At 45.3% G+C, this 22,419-nt stretch overlaps 1 protein-coding gene across 3 annotated transcripts in view; it reads left to right on the plus strand.

Annotated features, from left to right (window-relative positions):
- Nucleotides 1–22,419, plus strand: part of MYO1B (myosin IB) — a 362,240-nt gene that overhangs the window by 151,521 nt on the left and 188,300 nt on the right. For all 3 annotated transcript variants that reach the window (XM_075317858.1, XM_075317859.1, XM_075317861.1), the window contains exons 5-7: nt 9,901–10,005; nt 10,364–10,410; nt 16,778–16,841. In XM_075317858.1, coding sequence (XP_075173973.1) covers nt 9,901–10,005; nt 10,364–10,410; nt 16,778–16,841 — 216 coding nt within the window. The remainder of the gene's footprint in view (nt 1–9,900; nt 10,006–10,363; nt 10,411–16,777; nt 16,842–22,419) is intronic.

Genomic DNA, 22,419 nt, shown 5'->3' on the forward strand with positions numbered 1-22,419 from the left:
CTGTCCGCTGCCTCTCAATGTATGTCCTCCCTCTATCTGAAACTGAATCTCCAAAACTGAATTTTTTGTTTCCTCCCTCTACTAACCAACGTATACCCAACATCACAATTACCTTTGAGGATTCAGTCATTACTCCCAAGCGATATTCTCACTGTCTTGGGGTCATATTTGACTCAGAACTTTCTTTCATTCCCCATATACAATCACTCACTCACACATGTCATCTGCATCTTAAAAACATTTCCAGAATCCGACCATTTTTCACCTTTGAAGCTGCAAAATCCCCTAGTGTCGCTCTTATACAATCATATGAAAAAGTTTGGGCACCCCTATTAATGTTAACCTTTTTTCTTTATAACAATTTGGGTTTTTGCAACAGCTATTTCAGTTTCATATATCTAATAACTGATGGACTGAGTAATATTTCTGGATTGAAATGAGGTTTATTGTACTAACAGAAAATGTGCAATCCGCATTTAAACAAAATTTGACCGGTGCAAAAGTATGGGCACCCTTATCAATTTCTTGATTTGAACACTCCTAACTACTTTTTACTGACTTACTAAAGCACTAAATTGGTTTTGTAACCTCATTGAGCTTTAAACTTCATAGGCAGGTGTATCCAATCATGAAAAAAGGTATTTAAGATGGCCACTTGCAAGTTGTTCTCCTATTTGAATCTTCTATGAAGAGTGGCATCATGGGCTACTCAAAACAACTCTCAAATGATCTGAAAACAAAGATTATTCAACATAGTTGTTCAGGGGAAGGATACAAAAAGTTGTCTCAGAGATTTAAACTGTCAGTTTCCACTGTGAGTTAAAAAAAGGTTAACATTAATAGGGGTGCCCAAACTTTTTCATATGACTGTACATTCTCGCCTGGACTATTGCAATTCATTACTGATTGGTCTCACTTTAACCAAACTTTCTCCTCTCCAATCCATCCACGCAGCAGCCAGGGTCTAGCTTTCTGTCTAGCCGCTTCACCAACGCCTCTATCTTGTGCCAGTCATTACACTAGCTACCTATCAGCTACAGAGTACAATACATACTTATATCTCTCACCCACAAAGCTCTCCACAGTTCTGCACCAACTTATATCTCATCCCTCACCTCTGTCATCCTACCTTTCCCCTCTGTTCCTCAAATGATCTTAAATTAACATCCGTCATAATCCGAACCTCACACCTCCATCTCCAAGAGACTATTCTCATGCTGTGCCAATTTTCTGGAATGCACTACCCCAAAGGATGCGACTAATATCCAGCCCCCAAGTTTTAAAGCATGCGTTAAAAACACATCTCTTCAGACAAGTTTATCATCTTAACTCACTAACCTAACCCTCTCCTGTTCCCACTTTCTAAATGCAATTCATAACCTTCTCTCCTATTTCTGTTTTCACATCCTCACAACCAATAGCACGTAAGTGCACCTAAAAGGTAACTAATTTATCATAATGATGGCCGGACCATACACTACAAGCACGCTTTACCTTTTGTGTCTTCCTATTCACCCATAGATAGAGCTAACAGTGGCATGCTAAAGTTTGGGCACCCCTGGTTAAAATTACTGTTCTTGTCAACAGTTAATCAAGTTGCAGATTAAATGATCACAAATAGGCATATTGTTACACATAGCACATTTCCCTTGTATTTTAGGCAATATATATATATATATATATCATGTTTTTAATTTTTAAATTACAAAAGGAAAATGGGTCAATGCAAAAGTTTGGGCACCCTGCAAGGTTAGTATCTAGTAACACCCCCTTTTGCAAGTATGACAGGTTGTAAATGCTTTTTTGTAGCAGCCAAGAGTGTTTCACTTGTTTGAGGGATTTTTATCCATTCTTCCTTGGAAAAATATAATGATGGAAATAGCACCTTTAGAAATATATTCACGCTCTGTGTATATAAAGTATAATATACCATCAAATATATTGTGTGCTGGTGTGTAGTTACTTTATTGTTGTCACAAGGGAAAGTATTTTTTTTGTTTACATTTTTTATCTGCATCCTTCTTTGCATTCAGGTTGTGTGGTTTCATCCCTGCAGAGCAGATAACAAGGACTCTTATCTTGGTGCAAAGTGTCTTGAAAGCAATCAGTTGTGTTGTTTCGGTAACCATTATCTTGGCTTACCTGGTGTGAGCGGAGCTATATAATATCTTCTCCAGACAATGCTTCATGCTGTAATGATGCTATCTGCTCAAATATTTCACAGTGTGTCCTTATTGATTGCTTTGCCTGTTGTCTGCCTTTTTTGTTTGGATATATTGATTTTATTGTCTGACTACTTAAAACGAGGATTGTATGTAAAAAGTAAGGGTACCTTCACACTTAGCGATGCAGTTAATTAACCGATGTGTAATGCAGCTACATGTGCAGAGAGCAGGGAGCCGTGCACACTGCTTAGTGCTGGCTCCTTGCTCTCCTAGCTGCTGTACACATCGGGTTAATTAACCCGATGTGTACAGCAGCTACATGTGCAGAGAGCCGGAGCCGGCAGCACAGGCAGCGTGAGAGCTGCGGAGGCTGGTAACTAAGGTAAATATCGGGTAACCACCTTGGTTACCCGATGTTTATCTTGGTTACAAGCTTACCTCAGCTGTCAGACGCCGGCTCCTGCTCCCTGCTCGCTTCATTTGTCGCTCTCTCGCTGTCACACACAGCGATCTGTGTGTCACAGTGGGAGAGCGCCTTTGAAGAAAACGAACCAGGGCTGTGTGTAACGAGCAGCGATCTCGCAGCAGGGGCCAGATCGCTGCTCAGTGTCACACACAGCGAGATCGCTAATGAGGTCACTGCTGCGTCACAAAAAGCGTGACTCAGCAGCGATCTCGGCAGTGAGCTCGCTGTGTGTGAAGCACCCCTTAGTCTAAAGGCCCTGTCACACACAGAGATAAATCTGTGGCTGCAGTGAAATTGTGGACAATCAGTGCCAGGTTTGTGGCTGTGTAAAATGGAACAATATGTCCATGATTTCACTGCAACCACAGATCTGCCAAAGATTTATCTCTGTGTGTGACGGGGCCTTAAGGCTATGTGCGCACGTTGCGTACAGTCACTGCAGACATTTCTGCAGCGATCTGAAGAGCACATGTGCGCTTTAAATCGCTGCAGAAATGTTCGTAGTGAAAAAAAAAAGCCGATTCCATGCGCTCTGCCTGCAGCTCCTGCCATAGACAGAGCAGGAGCTGCCGGCAAAGCGCAGGAAAGAAGTGACATGTCACTTCTTAGAACGCAGCGCTTCGGCAGTAGCCGAAGCGCTGCGCTCTAAAACGCCACGTGCGCACGGCCCCTGCACAATCTCCATAGACTGTGCAGGGGACGCAGGACGCATGTAGTTACGCTGCGCCACAAAGCGCAGCATAACTGCATGTATTTACGCAACGTGCGCACATAGCCTTAAGGTACCCTCTCACTAAAGGCCCAGTCACACACCGACTTACCAGCGATCCCGAAAACGATACAACCTGATAGGGATCGCAGGTAAGGGGTGCTTCACACATAGCGAGATCGCTACCGAAATCGCTGCTACGTCACGGTTTTGGTGACGCAACAGTGACCTCATTAGCGATCTCGCTGTGTGTGACACTGAGCAGCGATCTGGCCCCTGCTGTGAGATCGCTGCTCGTTACACACAGCCCTGGTTCGTTTTTTTATTGTCGCTCTCCCGCTGTGATGCACAGATCGCTGTGTGTGACAGCGAGAGAGCGACGAAATGAAGCGAGCAGAGAGCAGGAGCCGGCATCTGGCAGCTGTGGTAAGCTGTAACCAGGGTAAACATCGGGTAACCAAGGTGGTTACCCGATATTTACCTTCGTTACCAGCCTCCGCCGCTCTCACGCTGCCAGTGCCGGCTCCCTGCTCTCTGCACATGTAGCTGCAGTACACATCGGGTTAATTAACCCGATGTGTACTGTAGCTAGGAGTGCAGGGAGCCAGCGCTAAGCAGTGTGCGCGGCTCCCTGCTCTCTGCACTTGTAGCTGCAGTACACATCGTGTAATTAACCCGATGTGTACTGTAGCTAGGAGAGCAGGGAGCCAGCGCTAAGCAGTGTGCGCAGCTCCCTGCTCTCTGCACATGTAGCGACGTGATGATCGCTGCTGCGTCGCTGTGTTTGACAGCTAAGCAGCGATCATAACAGCGACTTACTAGGTCGCTGTTACGTCACAGAAAATGGTGATGTAACAGCGACGTCATTATCGCTGTCGCTATGTGTGAACCCAGCCTAAGTCGCTGGGAGGTCGCAGGTAAGATGTCACACAGCCAGATCTTACCAGCGATGCAGGAACAATACAGGTCGCAGTAGCGACCTGTATAACGATCTCAGCAGTCACTGTGACCCTATCACACAGGTTCAAACACAGCGATGTGTCCTGCCCAGCAGGACATCGCCTTTGAAGAAAATGGCCTGGACCATTCTGCAACGACTAGAGATCTCACAGCAGGGGCCTGATCGCTGGTAGGTGTCACACATAACAAGATCGCTAACGGGATCGCTACTGCGTCACAGAAACCGTGACTCAGCAGCGATCTCGCTAGCGATCTCGTTATGTGTGACAGTACCTTAAGCAACATCGCTAGCAACATCGCTGTTGAGGCACAACTTGCTAGCGATGTTGCTTAGTGTGACATCCAGCAACAACCTGGCCCCTGCTGTGAGGTCGCTGGTTGTTGCTGAATGTCCTGGACCATTTTTTAGTTATTGCTCTCCCGCTGTGAAGCACACATCGCTGTGTGTGACAGCGAGAGAGCAACAACTGAATGTGCAGGCAGCAGGGAGCCGGCTTCTGCGGACGCTGGTAACCACGGTAAACAGCGGGTAACCAAGAAGCCCTTTCCTTGGTTACCCGATATTTACCTTAGTTACCAGCGTCCGACGCTCTCACGCTGTCAGTGCCTCCCTACTCTCTGCACACGTAGCCGGAGTACACATCTGGTAATGAACCCGATGTGTACTGTGCCTATGTGTGCAGGGAACAGGGATCCGGCACTGGCAGTGTGAGAGTGGCGGACGCTGGTAACGAAGATAAATATCGGGTAACCAAGGGAAGGGCTTCTTGGTTACCCGATGTTTACCGTGGTTACCAGCGTCCGCAGAAGCCGGCTCCTGCTGCCTGCACACGTAGCAGAGTACACATCGGGTAATTAACCCGATGTGTACTGTGGCTAGGTGTGCAGGGAGCCAGCGCTAAGCGGTGTGCGCTGGTAACCAAGGTAAATATCGGGTTGGTTACCCGATATTTACCTTAGTTACCAAGTGCAGCATGCTTCCACGTGTAGCGACGCTCCAGCGATCACTGCCAGGTCAGGTTGCTGGTGGGATCGCTGGAGCGTCGCTTAGTGTGACATCTCACCAGCGAGCTCCTAACAACTTACCAGCGATCCCTATCAGGTTGTATCGTTGTTGGGATCGCTGGTAAGTTGTTTAGTGTGACTGGGCCTTAAAGGCCGCTTTACGCGCTGCGATATCGGTACCGATATCGCTAGCGCGCGTTCCCGTCCCCATCGGTTGTGCGACACGGGCAAATCGCTGCCCGTGTCGCACAACATCGCCCAGACCTGTCACACATACTTACCTGCCTGGCGACGTCGCTGTGACTGGCGAACCGCCTCCTTTCTAAGGGGGCGGTTCGTTCAGCGTCACAGCGACATCACAGCAGCGTCACTGAACCTCCGCCCAATAGAAGCGGAGGGGCGGAGATGAGCGGGACATAACATCCCGCCCACCTTCTTCCTTCCACATTGCGGCCGGGAGGCAGGTAAGGAGAGGTTCCTCGTTCCTGCGGTGTCACACGGAGCGATGTGTGCTGCCGCAGGAACGAGGAACAACTTCGTTACTGCTGCAGTAACGATAATTGAGAATGGACCCCCATGTCACCAATGAGCGATTTTGCACGTTTTTGCGACGATGCAAAATCGCTCATAGGTGTCACACGCAACGGCATCGCTAATGCGGCCGGATGTGTGTCACAAAGTTCGTGACCCCAACGACTTCGCATTAGCGATGTCGTAGCGTGTAAAGCTCCCTTAAAGGTATTGTCACACTAAGCCACGCTCCAGCGATCCCACCAGCAACCTGACCTGGCAGGGACCGTTGGAGCGTCTCTACATGGGTTGCTGGTGAGCTGTCACACATGCAGATCTCACCAGCAACCAGTGACCAGCCCCCAGCCAGCAGTGACGCGTGGAAGCGATGCTGCGCTTGGTAACTAAGGTAAATATCGGGTAACCAACCCGATATTTACCTTGGTTACCAGCGCACACCGCTTAGCGCTGGCTCCCTGCACTCCTAGCCAGAGTACACATCGGGTTAATTACCCGATGTGTAGTCTGGCTATGTGTGCAGGGAGCAGGGAGCCGGCACTGACAGAGTGAGAGCGGTGGACGCTGGTAACAAAGGTAAATATCGGGTAACCAAGGAAAGGGCTTCTTGGTTACCCAATATTTACATTGGTTACCAGCGTCCGCAGAAGCCGGCTCCTGCTCACCGCACATTCAGTTGTTGCTCTCTCGCCGTCGCACACAGCGATCTGTGCTTCACAGCGGGAGAGCAACAACTAAAAAATGGTACAGGACATTCAGCAACAACCAGCGACCTCACAGCAGGGGCCAGGTTGTTGCTGGATGTCACACACAGCAACATCGCTAGCAAGATCGCTGTTGCGTCACAAAAGTCGTGCCTCAGCAGAGATGTTGCTAGCGATGTTGCTTAGTGAGACGTGGCCTTAACTGCATAATGTACAGTATATCACAAAAGTGAGTACACCCTTCACATGTTTGTAATTTTTTTTATTATATTTCTTAATCTTTACACTGAAGATATTATACTTTGAGATAATGTAGTCAGTATCCAGCTTGTATGTGCGCATGTTGCGTTCTGTACAGTGTGGAAAAGAGCGCACCTTCTAAAACTGTAAACACTGTGTTTGTAAAAAAAGCATCCAAAACGCATGCATTTTGGATGCATTTTGCATGCCTTTTGCATGAATTTTGCATGCGTTTTGGATGCATTTTTTGCAGTGCGGTCCCATGGCAATTGAGGTCTGTAATGCCCGCTGACAGCAGACAGTCGCACGATGTGAATGAACTCAGATGAACTTCACCCGACTTCATTGTCATACCGCGGCTCTGCCTGTATGTCGCGTCCTGATTAAGGGTCACCCGTGAAGGACTCACCAGTGACCGCAAATCCCCTGAGTTACTGAAGTGAGCAGCGCTATCAGCGCTGCCGTCACTCAGGTTACCCGCGACCAGCTGGAGTCCTCCACCCAAGACCACAACTCACCTGTGACATAATCGCTGATCGCGCAGCTCAATTCAGTCACTCGGGCGACTTGCAGTCACAGTTGGAGGATCCAGAGGTGGCCGTGGGTAACCTGACTGACGTCATCGCTGATCGTGCAGCTCACTTCAGTTGCTGTGTGGAGCTGACAGAGAGCGGTCGTGTTCTGTGGCCATTCACTGTCAGCTTCATGTAGCAGAGCTAAGAGCGCCATGGAACGTTGTGTGGATTACGCCACACCTGGATGGGCATTTGGGGGTTAATAAAGTGGTGAAAGAGGGTGGGTTTTTTTTGTCTTTTATTCTAAATAAAGGATTTTTTCGAGTGTATGTGTTTATTTTCTTTAACTTACAGGTTAATCATGGAAGGTATCTCGGGGAGATGCCTGCTGTGATTAACCTAGGACTTAGTGGCCACTATGGGCTGCTACCATTAACTCTTTATTACCCCGATTACCACCACACCGGGGCAATTCGAGATGAGCTGGGTAGAGTCCTGGGACTGTCTCATCTAATGGATGCGGCAATTCCGGGCGGCTACTGGCTGATATTGTTAAGCTGGGGGGGCTCCCCATAACGTTGAGCTCCCCATCCAGAGAATACCAGCCTTCAGCCGTGTGGCTTTATCTTGGCTGGTATCAAAACTGGGGGGGGACCGCACATCATTTTTTAAAATTATTTATTTATTTTACTGCATGATATAGACCCGTCCACCGGTGGCTGTGATTGGTTGCAGAGAGACAGCTGTCACTCAGCGTGGGGGCGTGTCTTATTGCAACCAATCATAGGCGCCAGTGGGCGGGGAAAGCAGGGAATACGAGATGGAATAATGAGCGGCCGGCATTTTCAAAAGAGGAAAAGCCGCCGAAGGTTTGTGACAGGCGTGCAGCGCCACGCTGGTGATCGGGGATCGGTGAGTATGAGAGAGGGGGAGAGACTGACCGACGGACAGAGAGAGAGAGAGATCGACGGACTGAGAGAGAGACAGACAGAGTGACTAACTGACAGAGAAAGAGACCGACCGACAGACAGAGATTGACCGACATCGACAGAGAGAGACTGAAAAGACCTGCGTTTTGCTTGTCAAAAAAGCATGCGGAACGCAACAAAAATGCAGGCCAAGTGCATTTTGGTTGCGTTTTGACCCACATCATTGATTTCAATAGGTGAAGAACGCAGCTACAAGAAGTGACATGCTGCTTTTTTTCCCGCAGTGATTTTTGTCATCCAAAACGCTGCGTTTAAAAGCGCATCGTGCGCATTGAATTTTCAGACTTCTCATAGACTTTGCTGGGGAAGCAGAATGCATGCAATTTGGCACTGAAACGCTGCAGTTCAAAACGCAGTGTTAACGCGGGAAAAAAAATGCAACGTGCACACATAGCCTAACAGTGTGAATATGGTGCCCTCTAAATAACTGGACACAGAAATTCATTTCCTAAACTGTTGGCAACAAAAGTGAGTACACCCCTAAGTGAAAATGGAGAAATTCTGCCCAAAGTGTCAATACTTTGTGTGGTCGGGCATTGACTTCACTAGAGCTTCACAGGAGCCACTGGACTCCTCTTCCAAGCCTACATGATGACATCACTAGGCTGATGGACGTTAGACATCTTGCGTTCCTCCGCCTACCATTTTAGGATGCTCCACAGATGCTCAGTAGGGTTTAGGTCTTTAGACTTGGTTGGCCAGTCCAGCACTTTTACCCTCAGTTTCTTTAACAAAGCAGTGGTTGTCTTGGAGGTGTGTTTGGGGTTGTTATCATGTTGGAATATGAAGGGAGAGGCTCATGCTTTGCTTCAGTCTTTCACAGTACATGTTGGGATTTATTGTTCCCTCAATGAACTGTAGCTTCCCACAGCTGGCAGCACTAATGCAGCCCCAAACCATGGCACTGCCACCACCATGCCTGACCGTAGGCAATACACACTTGTCTTTGTACTCCACACACGCTTGACACCATCTGAACCATATAAGTTTATTTTGGTCTCATTAGACCACAATGCCCCTCTAGAGCTCCAGTCACAAATCCACACAGTTGCTCTTTTTGGGCACCGTCCACTTACAGGCTTTCCACACCTTAAAGGTAATTGCCCTCTAAAATTCATTTTACACCTACACAATACACTCTCTCTATAGGCAGCGAGGTAGTATTTACCTATTTGTTTTTCTGATAGGTTCTTCGCGGACCCTGCCTACTACCTACAGCTCCACCTTATTTCTTTTTAATGCAGATATTTTTACATATCATCTCAATAAACAGTCTATTCAGTCTTCTCTTTTCAGTGCCCTTTTTTCTCTCAATATACACCTAGAGTGCCAGTGTTCCCTATATTCTTTATTAATATACACTGATATGCCCACAAGGGCACATGGACAGGGGATGTCATCAAAAGGCATCCCCTATGAAATGTAAAGTCTCAGATTATGGATCTCACTGAATGCATCTCTGTGAGCTCATGTTTGTTGTCTATTGATCTCACACAGCTGATATTGTGTTCACAGACTTTTGTGTTGTAACCTACATGCCCGTTTTACCGGCTACATATATCTGCATATATACAGCATAATTATGTCTAACCATTGCCTCCGCATATTGTGTCTTTCAGAGGCCAGCAAGTTGGTTATGTCTTATGTAGCTGCCGTATGTGGAAAAGGAGCTGAAGTTAATCAAGTGAAGGAACAACTCTTGCAGTCCAATCCAGTTTTGGAAGGTACAGATCCCAATCTGGAATACATTGTGATTCCTCATCTATAAAGTTTAGTTCTGATTCTATCTGGACATGTTAAGCTTGGACACACCGGACACTGATGATGACCCTGTACTAGAAGTCAGTACCAATGACAACAGATTACACCTCGACATGAGTAACATAGACTCGTTTAATAAACTGGTTTATAGAACTAGCGACTTCTGTGTATGTGCCTAACATTTTTACTGTAGTGCTTTTCTTTTTTTAGTGTGTTCTTTGTAGATTGATTTATGGTTGGCCATACTTGCAGATTATAAACATATGTTACTAAGCAATTGTAAAACGTTGTATAACACTTAATTTGTTTTTATATTAATAGCATTTGGAAATGCAAAAACTGTGCGGAACGACAACTCTTCCAGATTTGTAAGTATTTGTTGCCTGCTCGCACATTCTTGTCTATACCCTTGTTTGCCCTATTGCAGATGTCTCCTAGTGTATCCTATGTGTATCATTGCATTCTTTGCGACAAAGTGACCCTGCGTGACAATGCTTTCTCTCTAAATAAATGTAGCAATAATTCAACGATCTCTAAGGGTATGTGCGCATGTTGAGTTCTGCCTTGACAAATAAAACGCTGCGTTTTGGATGCATTGTGAATGCAGAATGGATTCTTTCTGGATGCTTGCTCTCCCACAGACAGAGACGGAAAAGCATCCAAAACGCACAAAATAAGTGACATGTAGCTTTTTAGAATGCATCGATTTTGTCAAAAATTTGGCATCCAAAACACTGCGTTTCAAAACGCAACGTGCGCATAGAATTTGCTTAATTCTCATAGACTTTGCTGGGGAAGCAAAACGCATTAGTTTACGCTGCAGTTTAAAACACTGCGTAAGACGCATGTCAAAACGCAACGTGCACACACAGGGTTAGGCTGCTTTCACACATCTGGTTTTTGCAGTGCAGCATAATACGGCGCTCTGCAGAAAAAACGCAACCATTTTTTTTTTGTCGCCGGTTGCGTTTTTTCCCACATAGACTTGCATTAGCGCCGTATTGTGCTGCATGGTCTTGCGTTGCGTCTGTTTTTTGCCGGATGTGGCATATTTAGCCCATGCGGCGGCCGGATGGAACGTTGCCTGGCACGTTTTTTTGTGCGTCGAAAAAACCGCATCGCGCCGGAGCGATGTGGCGCGATTTACAATGCAAGCCTATGGACGCCGGATGCGGCATCCTGCGGCAAAAACCGCATCCGCCCACCGGATGCGTTTTTTTGCACTGCGCATGCTCAGTATCAAGCCGCATCCGTCAAAAAACGGACGGGCCGCATGGAAAAACTTATGCAACGGATCAGTTTTTTCCACCGCATCCGTTGCATAGGTTTTTGAGCCGGATTGAGCCGCACTGCTAAAACCGGATGTGTGAAAGCAGCCTAAAGGGGGCTTTACACGCTACGATATCGTTAATGTTTTATCGTCGGGGTCACGTTGTTAGTGACGCACATTCAGCGTCATTAACGATATCGCAGCATGTGACACGTACCTGCGACCTTAAGCGACCTCAAAAATGGTGAAAATCGTTCACCATGGAGAGTTCGTCCCAAACTCAAAAATCGGTAAGGGTTGTTTTTCGTTGTGGATCGTCGCTCCTGCGGCAGCACACATTGCTGTGTGTGACACCGCAGGAGCGAGGAACGTCTCCTTACCTGCCGCCGGCCACAATGCGGAAGGAAGAGGTAGGCGGGATGTTTACATCACGCTCAGCTCCGCCCCTCCGCTTTGATTGGCCGGCCGCTTAGTGACGCTGTGGTGACGTCGCTGTGATGCCGAACGTCCCTCCCCCTTGAAGGAGGAATTGTTCAGCAGTCACAGCGACGACGCCGACCAGGTAAGTACGTGTGACGCTGCCGTAGCGATAATGTTCGTTACGGCAGCGATCACAAACAAGCGCATGCGCGACGGGGGCAGGTACTTACACGCTCGATATCGCTAGAAATTGCTAGCGATATCGCTACCGTGTAAAGCACCCTTTAATGTTTTATTACGGTGATAAGTGTATGTCTCCTTAAATCGTTGTTCTTCGTAACTTTTTCCACTATATTTCCGAACAAAATTTCCTATAGTTTCTCATTAGACTTAAGACGCATTTACACACAATATCATCACTAACGATATGTCGTCGGCGTCACGGAATTCGTGACGCACATCCGGCCTATTAGCGACGTCGTTGCCTGTAACAGCTCCGAGCGAGTGTTAACGATCAAAAATACTCACCTTATCGTTGATCGTTGACACGTCGTTCATTTTCAAAATTTCGTTGGTCATTGTGGACGCAGGTTGTTCGTCGTTCTTGTGGCAGCACACATCGCTATGTGTGACACCCCGGGAACGACGAACAACAGCTTACCTGCATCCTCCGGCAGCAAGGTGGGCATGTCGATAATGCGGCTGTTCTCCGCTCCTCCGCTCCTATTGGTCGGCCGCTGTGTGACGTCGCTGTGACGGTGCACGAACCTCCCCCTTAACAAAGAGGTTGTTCGCCGCCCACAGCGACATCGCTAGGGAAGGTAAGGATGTGTGATGGGTGTTAGTGATATTGTGCACCACGGGCAGCGCTTTGCCCGTGATACACATACGGCGGGGGCAGGTACGCTCGCCAGCAATATTGCTAGCGATATCGTAGCGTGTAAAGTGGCCTTTAGTAATCCCAGTCTTTACAGAAACATTGTAATTCGGACACAGCTTATAGAGTTATAAAATGAAAGAAATAAAAAAAGTCATACTGTCCTTGCAAATCCTCCAATGCTCCGGTCCCCATGCCAGTCTCTGCTGCTGATCCCATATCTTCTAGCCACATGACCACTGCAAACAGTGATTCACTGTAATATTGGATGAAGACTGCATGTGATCAATTGTAGAAAAGTGCATAACCAGAACAATGGGAGATCGGTGAGCAGGACTGGTTTACTTCACGAACATGGAAGCTGTTTTCAGACGTTTAGGGCTGCAAAACTCCTTTGGAGAGTGCAGCAAAAAATAGAAGCCACTGTCCGGTTTAGCATCAATTTGCCTCTCAAATTTGCACAAGAACTGGATGATCAAATGTGGAAACATTTATTGTAGAGAGAAAAATCAAACTTTATTTTCCTTGTAATAGCAGGGATCTATTAGTTATGAAGGCCAGGGCATTATACTAATAAGCAATTATCATTGTACTTGTAAAAACTGAGGCTTCAGATAGAGAACATTATATAGTCAGACCAAATTTTACATCATCTCTATTGTGTTCTACCAAATAGTATTTTCGGGGGGCTTGGAACGTCCCCCTTTTTTTTCCTTTGTATTAGCACATATTTTAGAATGAAAAATAAAAAAATAAAAATATATCATATTATCTCTAATGTGTGTGTGTGTAAATATATGTGTGTGTATATATATATATATATATATATATATTATACACATGCTAATATAGCGTTTTCTTTATCACATTGGTAATTTGGAAGTGGATATGCCTACATTATAGATGGCCAGGGAACGCTCCCCATTCCCAAAAGCGTTTGAAGGGTTATTTGCATCTCCAAAATCCTATCCCAATATGTAGTAGGAGTAATAATAATATTAACAAATACCTCCAAATAGAGATATTCTGATTCACTATGTCATTTACCTCATGTACAGGGCATTGCCTTAGGTATGCATGGGTACTAACAATTAACTATCACTATGTGCGTGGTCATGGCAAGCAACCTAATGAGTCAGAAGATTTATAATTGGAGGAATTTGCTAATATTATTATTACACCTACTACACATTAGGATAGGATATTGGAGATGGGAATAACTCTTTATGAAGACATTTTGGCTATCTAGTGTGATTTCCCAGCTTGTACATGGCTGACAGTACTAGATGAGCGCTGATACTTTTAGAGCCAGCCCAGGGAACATTAATATTAGGCTATTGCAAATCATTGACAGAAAAAAATGTAACGTGGCCTCTGTTCTGCGTAAGATTTTATAGATCGTTATCATTGATTTAAATTCTTTGCTACTTTGCCACAGTGTATATATAATAAATCTATATCATGCAATATACAGTATTTCTCATTGTGTGCAAATTGGAAATCATCTCTCACTCCTCAAAAGGATAATTGTTTTGGAGGTACTAACCGTTTGAAGTGGTTATCTTAGAATTACAGCTAGAGTTAAGCGAGGACCTCATAACGAGTACTGTCTAATACTTGCGTATTCATTCTGAATAACGTCTGCAATGCAAGTCAATGGGGAATACACACAATGTAACAAGTAACTTGAATTCCGTACTATTCGTACGAGTAGCAAATAGTGCAGAATTCAGGTTACTCGTTACTTTGCGAGTTTTCCCCATTGACTTGCATTGCACACGCTATTCAGAATGAATACGCGAGTATTAGACAGTACTAGTTATGAGTATAGCGAGTACGAATAGTTAGGTAATCGCTCAACTCTAATTGCAGCCTAGAAAAGTGTTTTTTTTTCTAAACCAACATTATAATCTGAGAACTGTGCACTCCCTCAGTCTGAGGCTTCTGCCACACTCACGTGAAATTCACGCACGTGCCGAGAGACACGTATTTTCCCTGCGTGTTGCGTGCAGGTAAGTACGTGTCTCTGGTACGTGCGTGACACGTGTGTTCTACGTGTGGTATCCGCGATAGCACACGTAGAACCGGTAATTAACATACTCACCTGGTCCTTCCTGCTGTCCGCGCTGCTGTCCGTGGTGCTGATCCTCGGTCTCCAGCCTTCCCGTCTCCCCGCTGCTGCTGCTGCCAGGCAGTGAAGTGAATATTCAATGAGAATAATGAGCGGCGGTCGGCAGCAAGAGGCAGCAGCGGCAGAGACAGGAGGGCTGGAGAAGGTGAGTTAATGTTTTGGTTTTTTTTCACTGACATGTGTGTTTTCTCCGGCGCGTGTCACACGGGACCGCATCCACACTACACCCGTGTGGTACGGGTGCGGGGCGTGTGACACCCGTGCTGCGGGAGAAATCACTGACATGTCAGCGCTTTGAAAAACGCACACACGTACAAACGCACACGGACACACGTTCCGTGTGGTTTTACGTGTGTGTGCCTGCTACAATAGGGTAGCATTGGTTAACGTGTCTCCGTGCCGCCGGTACGTGTAAAAAATGACAAACACGTGCCGGCTGCACGGATGTGTGGCGCAAGCCTGAGGCTAGCGCCACACATCCGTGCTGCCGGCACGTGTTTGTCATTTTTTACACGTACCGGCGGCACGGAGACACTTTAACCAATGCTACCCTATTGTAGCAGGCACACACACGTAAAACCACACGGAACGTGTGTCCGTGTGCGTTTGTACGTGTGTGCGTTTTTGAAAGCGCTGACATGTCAATGTTTTTTCCCGCAGCACGGGTGTCACACGGCCCGCACCACACGGGTGTAGTGTGGATGCGGTCCCGTGTGACACGCGCCGGAGAAAACACACATGCCAGTGAAAAAAAAAAAAACATTAACTCAACTTCTCCAGCCCTCCTGTCTCTGCCGCTGCTGCCTCTTGCTGCCGACCGCCGCTCATTATTCTCATTGAATATTCACTTCACTGCCTGGCAGCAGCAGCAGCGGGGAGACGGGAAGGCTGGAGACCGAGGATCAGCACCACGGACAGCAGCGCGGACATCAGGAAGGACCAGGTGAGTATGATAATTACCGGTTCTACGTGTGCTATCGCGGATAGCACACGTAGAACACACGTGTCCCGCACGTACCAGAGACACGTACTTACCTGCACGCAATACCCAGGGAAAATACGTGTCTCTCGGCACGTGCGTGAATTTCACGTGAGTGTGGCAGAAGCCTAAAGGGCATTTTCAGCTTCAGAAAATGTTGGGTTCATTCTTTTTAGGAATATAAAACATACTTTGAAGGATATTCATATCATACTCATATAGCTCACCAATGCTACCTTTATCCATCCTCAGAAATGAGAAACATTTGATATTAAAAAATAGTAAGGTGATATGAGATGGTAGATTAATTTTAATTTAGTGAAAATTTTACATCAAGGATCCACTCTCCGTGGCAAGGAACCATCAGAGCAAAAACCTGCTTGTCATTGTAACTTTGGTACACTAGTCCTCAGCATTAACCCAATTTTTCTGGTGCAGAGATTGGAGTGGTTCAATGTGAGGGCAACTAAGATACGTTCTGAACACTGCAGGATCAGACGATGCATAGGAGGTCACCGTGGCTGGTCCCTAAGCAGTGGGAGTACTGTGACTGATGACATTAATTGTGGGCACATTAGTCATCTCTATTGGAGTGCACTTGCTTGCTCATATAGAGGAGAATGTGACTGTTGTTAATTTGAGGATACTGGGGGTCACCAGTTTATTTTAATCTTAAATTGCCACTCTGTAGACCTGTGGGATCCTCTCTTTGATGCACTTTGGGTAAAACTGATGTAGAACACAGAGATTCAAAGTAACTTGACTAATGTGGCCCTTAGAAGTAGCACCTAATAGGATGTGGATGTTTGGACCACAGACGTCTGTGTATCCCTGCTTTTTACAATACAATTTTAAGGACAACGCATTTAAGTAGACGAGAAGTTGGATGAGCGCCACCTAGACCGTTATGCTGTTCAGTCAGGATTTTCAGAGCGCAGCCTTCTGCATCTGATTTTTATACAAGTCCATGGCAAGAATGTGTACTTGTGCAACACAAACCCTTTTCTACTTTCAGAATGTTGACATTATGTTTTGTTTTTGTTTTATTTTTATTTTAGGGCAAATACATGGATATTGAATTTGATTTCAAGGGAGACCCACTTGGTGGAGTTATAAGTAACTGTAAGTATATATAAGTTAATAAATAAGAGTAACCTTCACTGAGGTGTGTGTGGCATAAGCAGGATTTGATTTGGGAAATACTGGTGGTGTGATTTATAGTACTTGTAAATTTCCAATGTAAGTATAGTGTGCATGGTAATACACTACTGGTTAACTTGGTAATTGTATTGGGTATTCTAAGGGTAAGTTCACACAGTGTGTTTTTCACGGCGTTTTTGCGCATTTTTCGGGTGCATTTTTGCTCAGAAAACTGCATGACTTTTTTTAGCTGCGTTTTTGTGGAGCCCACAAAAATGCAGCATGTCAATTATTTTTGCGTTTTTCACTGCGTTTTCCACCCATTGAGTTCAATGAGATGTTCAAAAACGTAATGAAAACTGCAAATTGCAAATATAGCTGCGTTTTAGTGCGTTTCTATCACTAAAAATGCAGCTATAAACGCAAGGGGTGGGTAGTAAAGTGACATGTACAGGAAGAGGATTCCTTCTGTCAGTAAACACAGAAGCGTGAATCCTCCCGGTACCGCCACCGCTGCCTCCACCTTTCAATTTCAGGGTGATCCTAAAATGTCCTCAAAACTTACTTGAATAACATCATTAATACAGCCATTGTGCCTCTGTATGAAAACACAGGCCTAATTTAATCTTCATTGATGACAATGCTCCAGCCATCAAGGTTGCTTCTTTAGGTAACGGCTGCTGGAGACTGGAGGAACTCAAATGAAGTGACATGCACCTTCTTCAGATCGGAATCCCATAGATAACTCACGTTGAGTCTCCGTGTAGAGGTTCGTAACTCTTCAAAGAAGAGTGTGATGCCATGTCTCAGCAGACAATAACTCCACTTGTGAACAGCAGGAGACGTCGTTGTTAAGCTGTAATTGATACTCAAGGCCACATGGAAAGTTATTGAGCATGATCAGCAAAATAGATTTGGGATGTGTGTCACTCCATATGATCATTCACTGTGCAACTTATGTTATACTACAGTATATTGTTCTTTTATTATTTAGAAAGACCATCTTCATTACGTATTTTAATCTGCATTTGGAAGTATTTGTCTGGCCTCCATATGATAAGAACTTGCCTTTTAGAGGTTCTGAGTCATTTTCTTTTGTATCTGTAGCTTCATGAATAAATCATAATATTGTAATTTCACAAGGATTTTTCCCGAGATAGTAACTCATCCACTATCCATAGAACTTATTGATTGCTTGGGGTCTGACCACTGGGAATCTTTGATCCCCAAAGTGAGGCTCTGCAGCACTCACTTAAAAGGAGCTGAGTATATATATATATATATATATATATATATATATATATATATATATAATCAGCTGTACTACCCGGCTTCACCCGGGTTAATAACTGTTGTTAACAAAGTAGAAATCCAGAAAAATCAGTGTTCCCAATTCAAAATGCCCCCTCTGTTCTGAGCCCCACAATGTGCCTAAACCACAGATACCTTCCCACATGTTTGGCATTGTTGTAGTTAGGCGAGCCCACTTAATTTACAGGGTCCATGTTTCTAGAAGCACAAGCTATAATATATATATATAATATATATATATATATATATATATATATATATATATATATATATATATATATATATATATATATATGTATATATATATATATATATATATATATATATATATATATGTATATATATATATATATATATATATATATGCCCATGAGCTCCACTTATCAGTCGCTTTGCAGGAAATAGCGGAGTGCTGTTCTTGGATGTTTCAATAGTATAATAGACAAACTATTCTCCTGAGAAAACCCCCTTGAAGCGTTCTCCACTCTTAACTACTATTGAATTCAGAATAGTGTGGTGAACTATAGAAAGTGGGTAAATGACCCTGTTTATACAAACTGGCAGTTTTGAGGGCACAGAACACGCCAGGTTCCTCCAGGTAAAAAGAGCATATGGCACTATGTATATTCACTTCCATTTCTGAATTTTGAGTTGGGGGTCAGCACTAGGGATGATCGAATACCTCAAATATTCAGCTTTGCGAATATTTGCCGAATAGGTCGCCGCTATTCGACTATTCACGAATATTCGATGCGCAATCTAAGTCTATGGGAAACCCGAATAACAACTATTCGGAACTATTCGGGCTTCCCATAGTCTTACATTGCGCATCGAATATTCTCATAGCGGCGACCTATTCATCAGATATTCGTGAAGCTGAATATTTGAGGTATTCAATCATCCCTAGTCAGCACGGTTATATCTTACACTGATTACCAACAACCCCCTCCTCTAGTGGTCACCGTAAAATGAAACACCATCTGCAACTACAGTGCCCGTATCTCGGCAGATTTTGAACTTTCTTTTAATTGATCTAGTTGGTGGAAGTTTTATTTTCATCCTGTTTATGACCATGGAAGGTCAGCTTTTTTTAATTGATACATTTCAGTTCATAGTAAATTTGGTATAACTCAGCGCCTTCGGGTTCTTTGAAAGACTGGATTTTCTGAAATTCTCGCCTGTCCTTTGTATGGATGAATGCAAGAAACTGTATAGGCTAGACTGATCTGACATGACATAGATGTCATAGAGCTGTCCGTGACTATATGTATTTTGATTGTGTGGTACCATAAAGGAATATACATATTTACGACCACTCTGTATATAGCCCAGGTTTAGATAATTGATGTAGGTGGTTCCATTGTGAACTATGGCTGCAGGAAATGAATTCAGCTCTGCACACAAGGCAGAGATCCTAGGTCTTTCTGACTTTCTTGTGTACATTTACTTAGAAAATGAATTAGTCTGAATTGTACAGATCTAATCTCTTTATTGCACATTACAGCTCTGCTTCTTTTGATCTACAAATGTGAATGATCTTATTAAATACAGCTAGTACATCTCCAGACAGCTTGCCCTTTATCTCGCCAGACAATTTATACTTAGTCAGCTGAATTTTCCTGTTTACCGCTCACATGACTGCCTGCGTTAGCTTCACGGTCAGATCCAGGCACCCGTCAGCCCAGATATCTACAGTTTACTGATGGAACAAGGTCAAAACCAGAAGCACGCAATTCCCCTTCCCTCAAATTGTAAATCAAACAATAGCTGTTTCTTCTCAATATATCCTGATTCCAGGCCATTTGAGCTAGTTATATGTAATATCATGCACTTCTAGATACTTGTATACAAGACTAGGCTTCAATGGTATAAAGTACAGCGGGTAACTTTGATGTTGCTGTATGTGTCCCCCCACCCACCTTCACCGCCTGCCCACGTGACCTACAAGCCATCATTTTGAGGCTCCTGTACAAAATTTATGGAATTCGTATAAATCTCATACCCGTTTGCTTCTTTTTGGGTTTCCAAAAACTGACCTGAAGTGACTTTTATTTGAAATGTGACATACCAAAAAGAAACAAAAACCGGAACTGAAAAAAATGTGCTTAAATTGCATGCAAAACACACTCAAACACCATGAAAAACCTAAGTATCCTAATTTTGTTGATTAGTGCAGAAAAACATACAGAATCAAATACTCATCGTAGGAACTAAAAGAGAATAAAAGAGTCCAAAAATAATCATCTTTGAATTTGCACCTATTCACAAAGCTCCATGCCACTGTTCTAAATCTGCCAGGGCAAAAAAAAGCCCCATACATGATAAATCTGGGCTATGTGGCTTTTATAATGTCCAGTCTTCTAGCATGGATTTTGGATTTCATATTTTCAAGTAGCCATCACACAGGCTGGCTGAGTATGTAAACAGAGACCAGTTTAACAGCTACAAAATCCTTTTCACTGGCTACAAGGAGAGATATTGAAAATGATCCTGAATTGAATCATAAAAAAAATTGTCTGGGATCAGACAGAAGATTTTTTTTTTTTTGCCCTGTCTTAACCATGGCTTTCAGACGCTTTCCTGAAGATGTGAGGTTTCGCTTCCAGCTCCAGGGCCGGGGGGTAATCGGTAGCGGGCTTGACTAGTCCTGTGTTGTCGTGGTGGTGTGGCCCGGTTCCATGACCCTGGCAGTGTCTCTCAATAATAGGGATGATGATTGTGATGGGGATTGTAGTCAAAGATAATCAAAGTTTGTGACGCCACCTGTGGTTTTGAGGCTAAGTAGGCCACCGCTGCGCTGCGTGTTCCCCGGGGTAGATGATGATGACGCAGCTAAGGTGATCTTGCTCCCCACAGGTAGAGCGGGACCCCGAGGCAACCGTTCAATTATCAAGTCTATGATGATAGGGGGAGACGCGGGAGGAATGGAGAAGACACCAGGGGCTTTGCAACAACAGTCCTTTACTCACTGCACCAGTCCCAAGTTGATTGCCAGCTTAGTCCTCGCATGGTATGCTGGGATTCCTGGTGATGGGCCTCTGCCGATGCCAGGCAGGTTAGAGGTCCTTACCGGTGCACCCCTTAGATGTGCCTTTCCTGGTCGTCTCAATTGCGCTGACTCCCGCCCGCCTGTCCTGCGCTTCCGCACACGGTGCCATGAGCCAGGGGCTGCAGACCTTCAAAGAGTTTTCTGCCTGTCTGACACCCTGATTCTATTCTTGCCCCTTTCAGTAGAGTTGTGTGCTATTTATAGCCCAAAGGTGCGTACAGCCATGCTGGGCTCCGGTGTTTCTTGAAAGTCCTGAAGTCTTTTCATAGTCTAGGGACCTGGACCTCGTTTGCGACCAGATCCTTCCACCCAGAGTTCTGTGGAGCAAGCACACGGGTGCTTCCCGCACTCACGTGTCTCTAGAATCTCTTCTTCCGTGTCATCCGGGACGAGCAGGACCCCCGGGTCTCTAATGTCCGGTCGCCTCCTCACCACACCATTAATTGACTGACACTGTCAACTGTCAACTCAGCTCCGCCCACTCACCTCAGACACCTCACACACTAAGCTCCACGTCCAGACTGGCTTTGGGGATGGTGCAAGCCACTATACAAGTCCAGCTGCACTAGGCCCTAACCACAGTTTAGTGGAGTGTTGTGATGAGTCTGTCTGAGTGCGTGTGTCATGTGAACTGGTGGATGACCCCCTCCTTACCCTGGGATGGGATACCATATCTCTGGATGAGGTTCAGCATCTATGTGGCGACGGAATCCTCAGGGGCACCACAGAAGCAGTGAATATGTATGAGGGTTAATGAGAGGCCCCCGAAGTAGTGTTACATCTGTGCGGGAGACTCAGTAAGTATAACGCGTCTGCTCTAATTCCCCTAGCCTTGTCTACCACCATTTTAAAGGACAATATTGAGGTGCCCATAGACTTATATGGGAATTGGCGTCCGATCAGACATTCGGGATTAATTCCGATCCTGAACCCAGTTTTTTTTTTTTTTAAATCCGGTTGGACCCACCAATCCCAAATATATTTGTGTTCACCAATCTCTACTGTCACGGGCGGAGGAGGGGACGCCGCGCTCTCCCTTCTGCTGCTCGGTTCCGGCTGGCACTTGCGGCCTGCTGCTGCCGCTGCTCGGTGGCTCGAGCGATGGGTCGGATCCCGGGGACTCGAGCGGCGCTCCTCGCCCGTGAGTGAAAAGGGGGGGTTGTTTGGGTGTGGGAATTGTTTATTGTCCGTGACGCCACC

Source organism: Anomaloglossus baeobatrachus, chromosome 7 (genome assembly GCF_048569485.1).
Source record: "Anomaloglossus baeobatrachus isolate aAnoBae1 chromosome 7, aAnoBae1.hap1, whole genome shotgun sequence".
NCBI lineage: Eukaryota > Metazoa > Chordata > Amphibia > Anura > Aromobatidae > Anomaloglossus > Anomaloglossus baeobatrachus.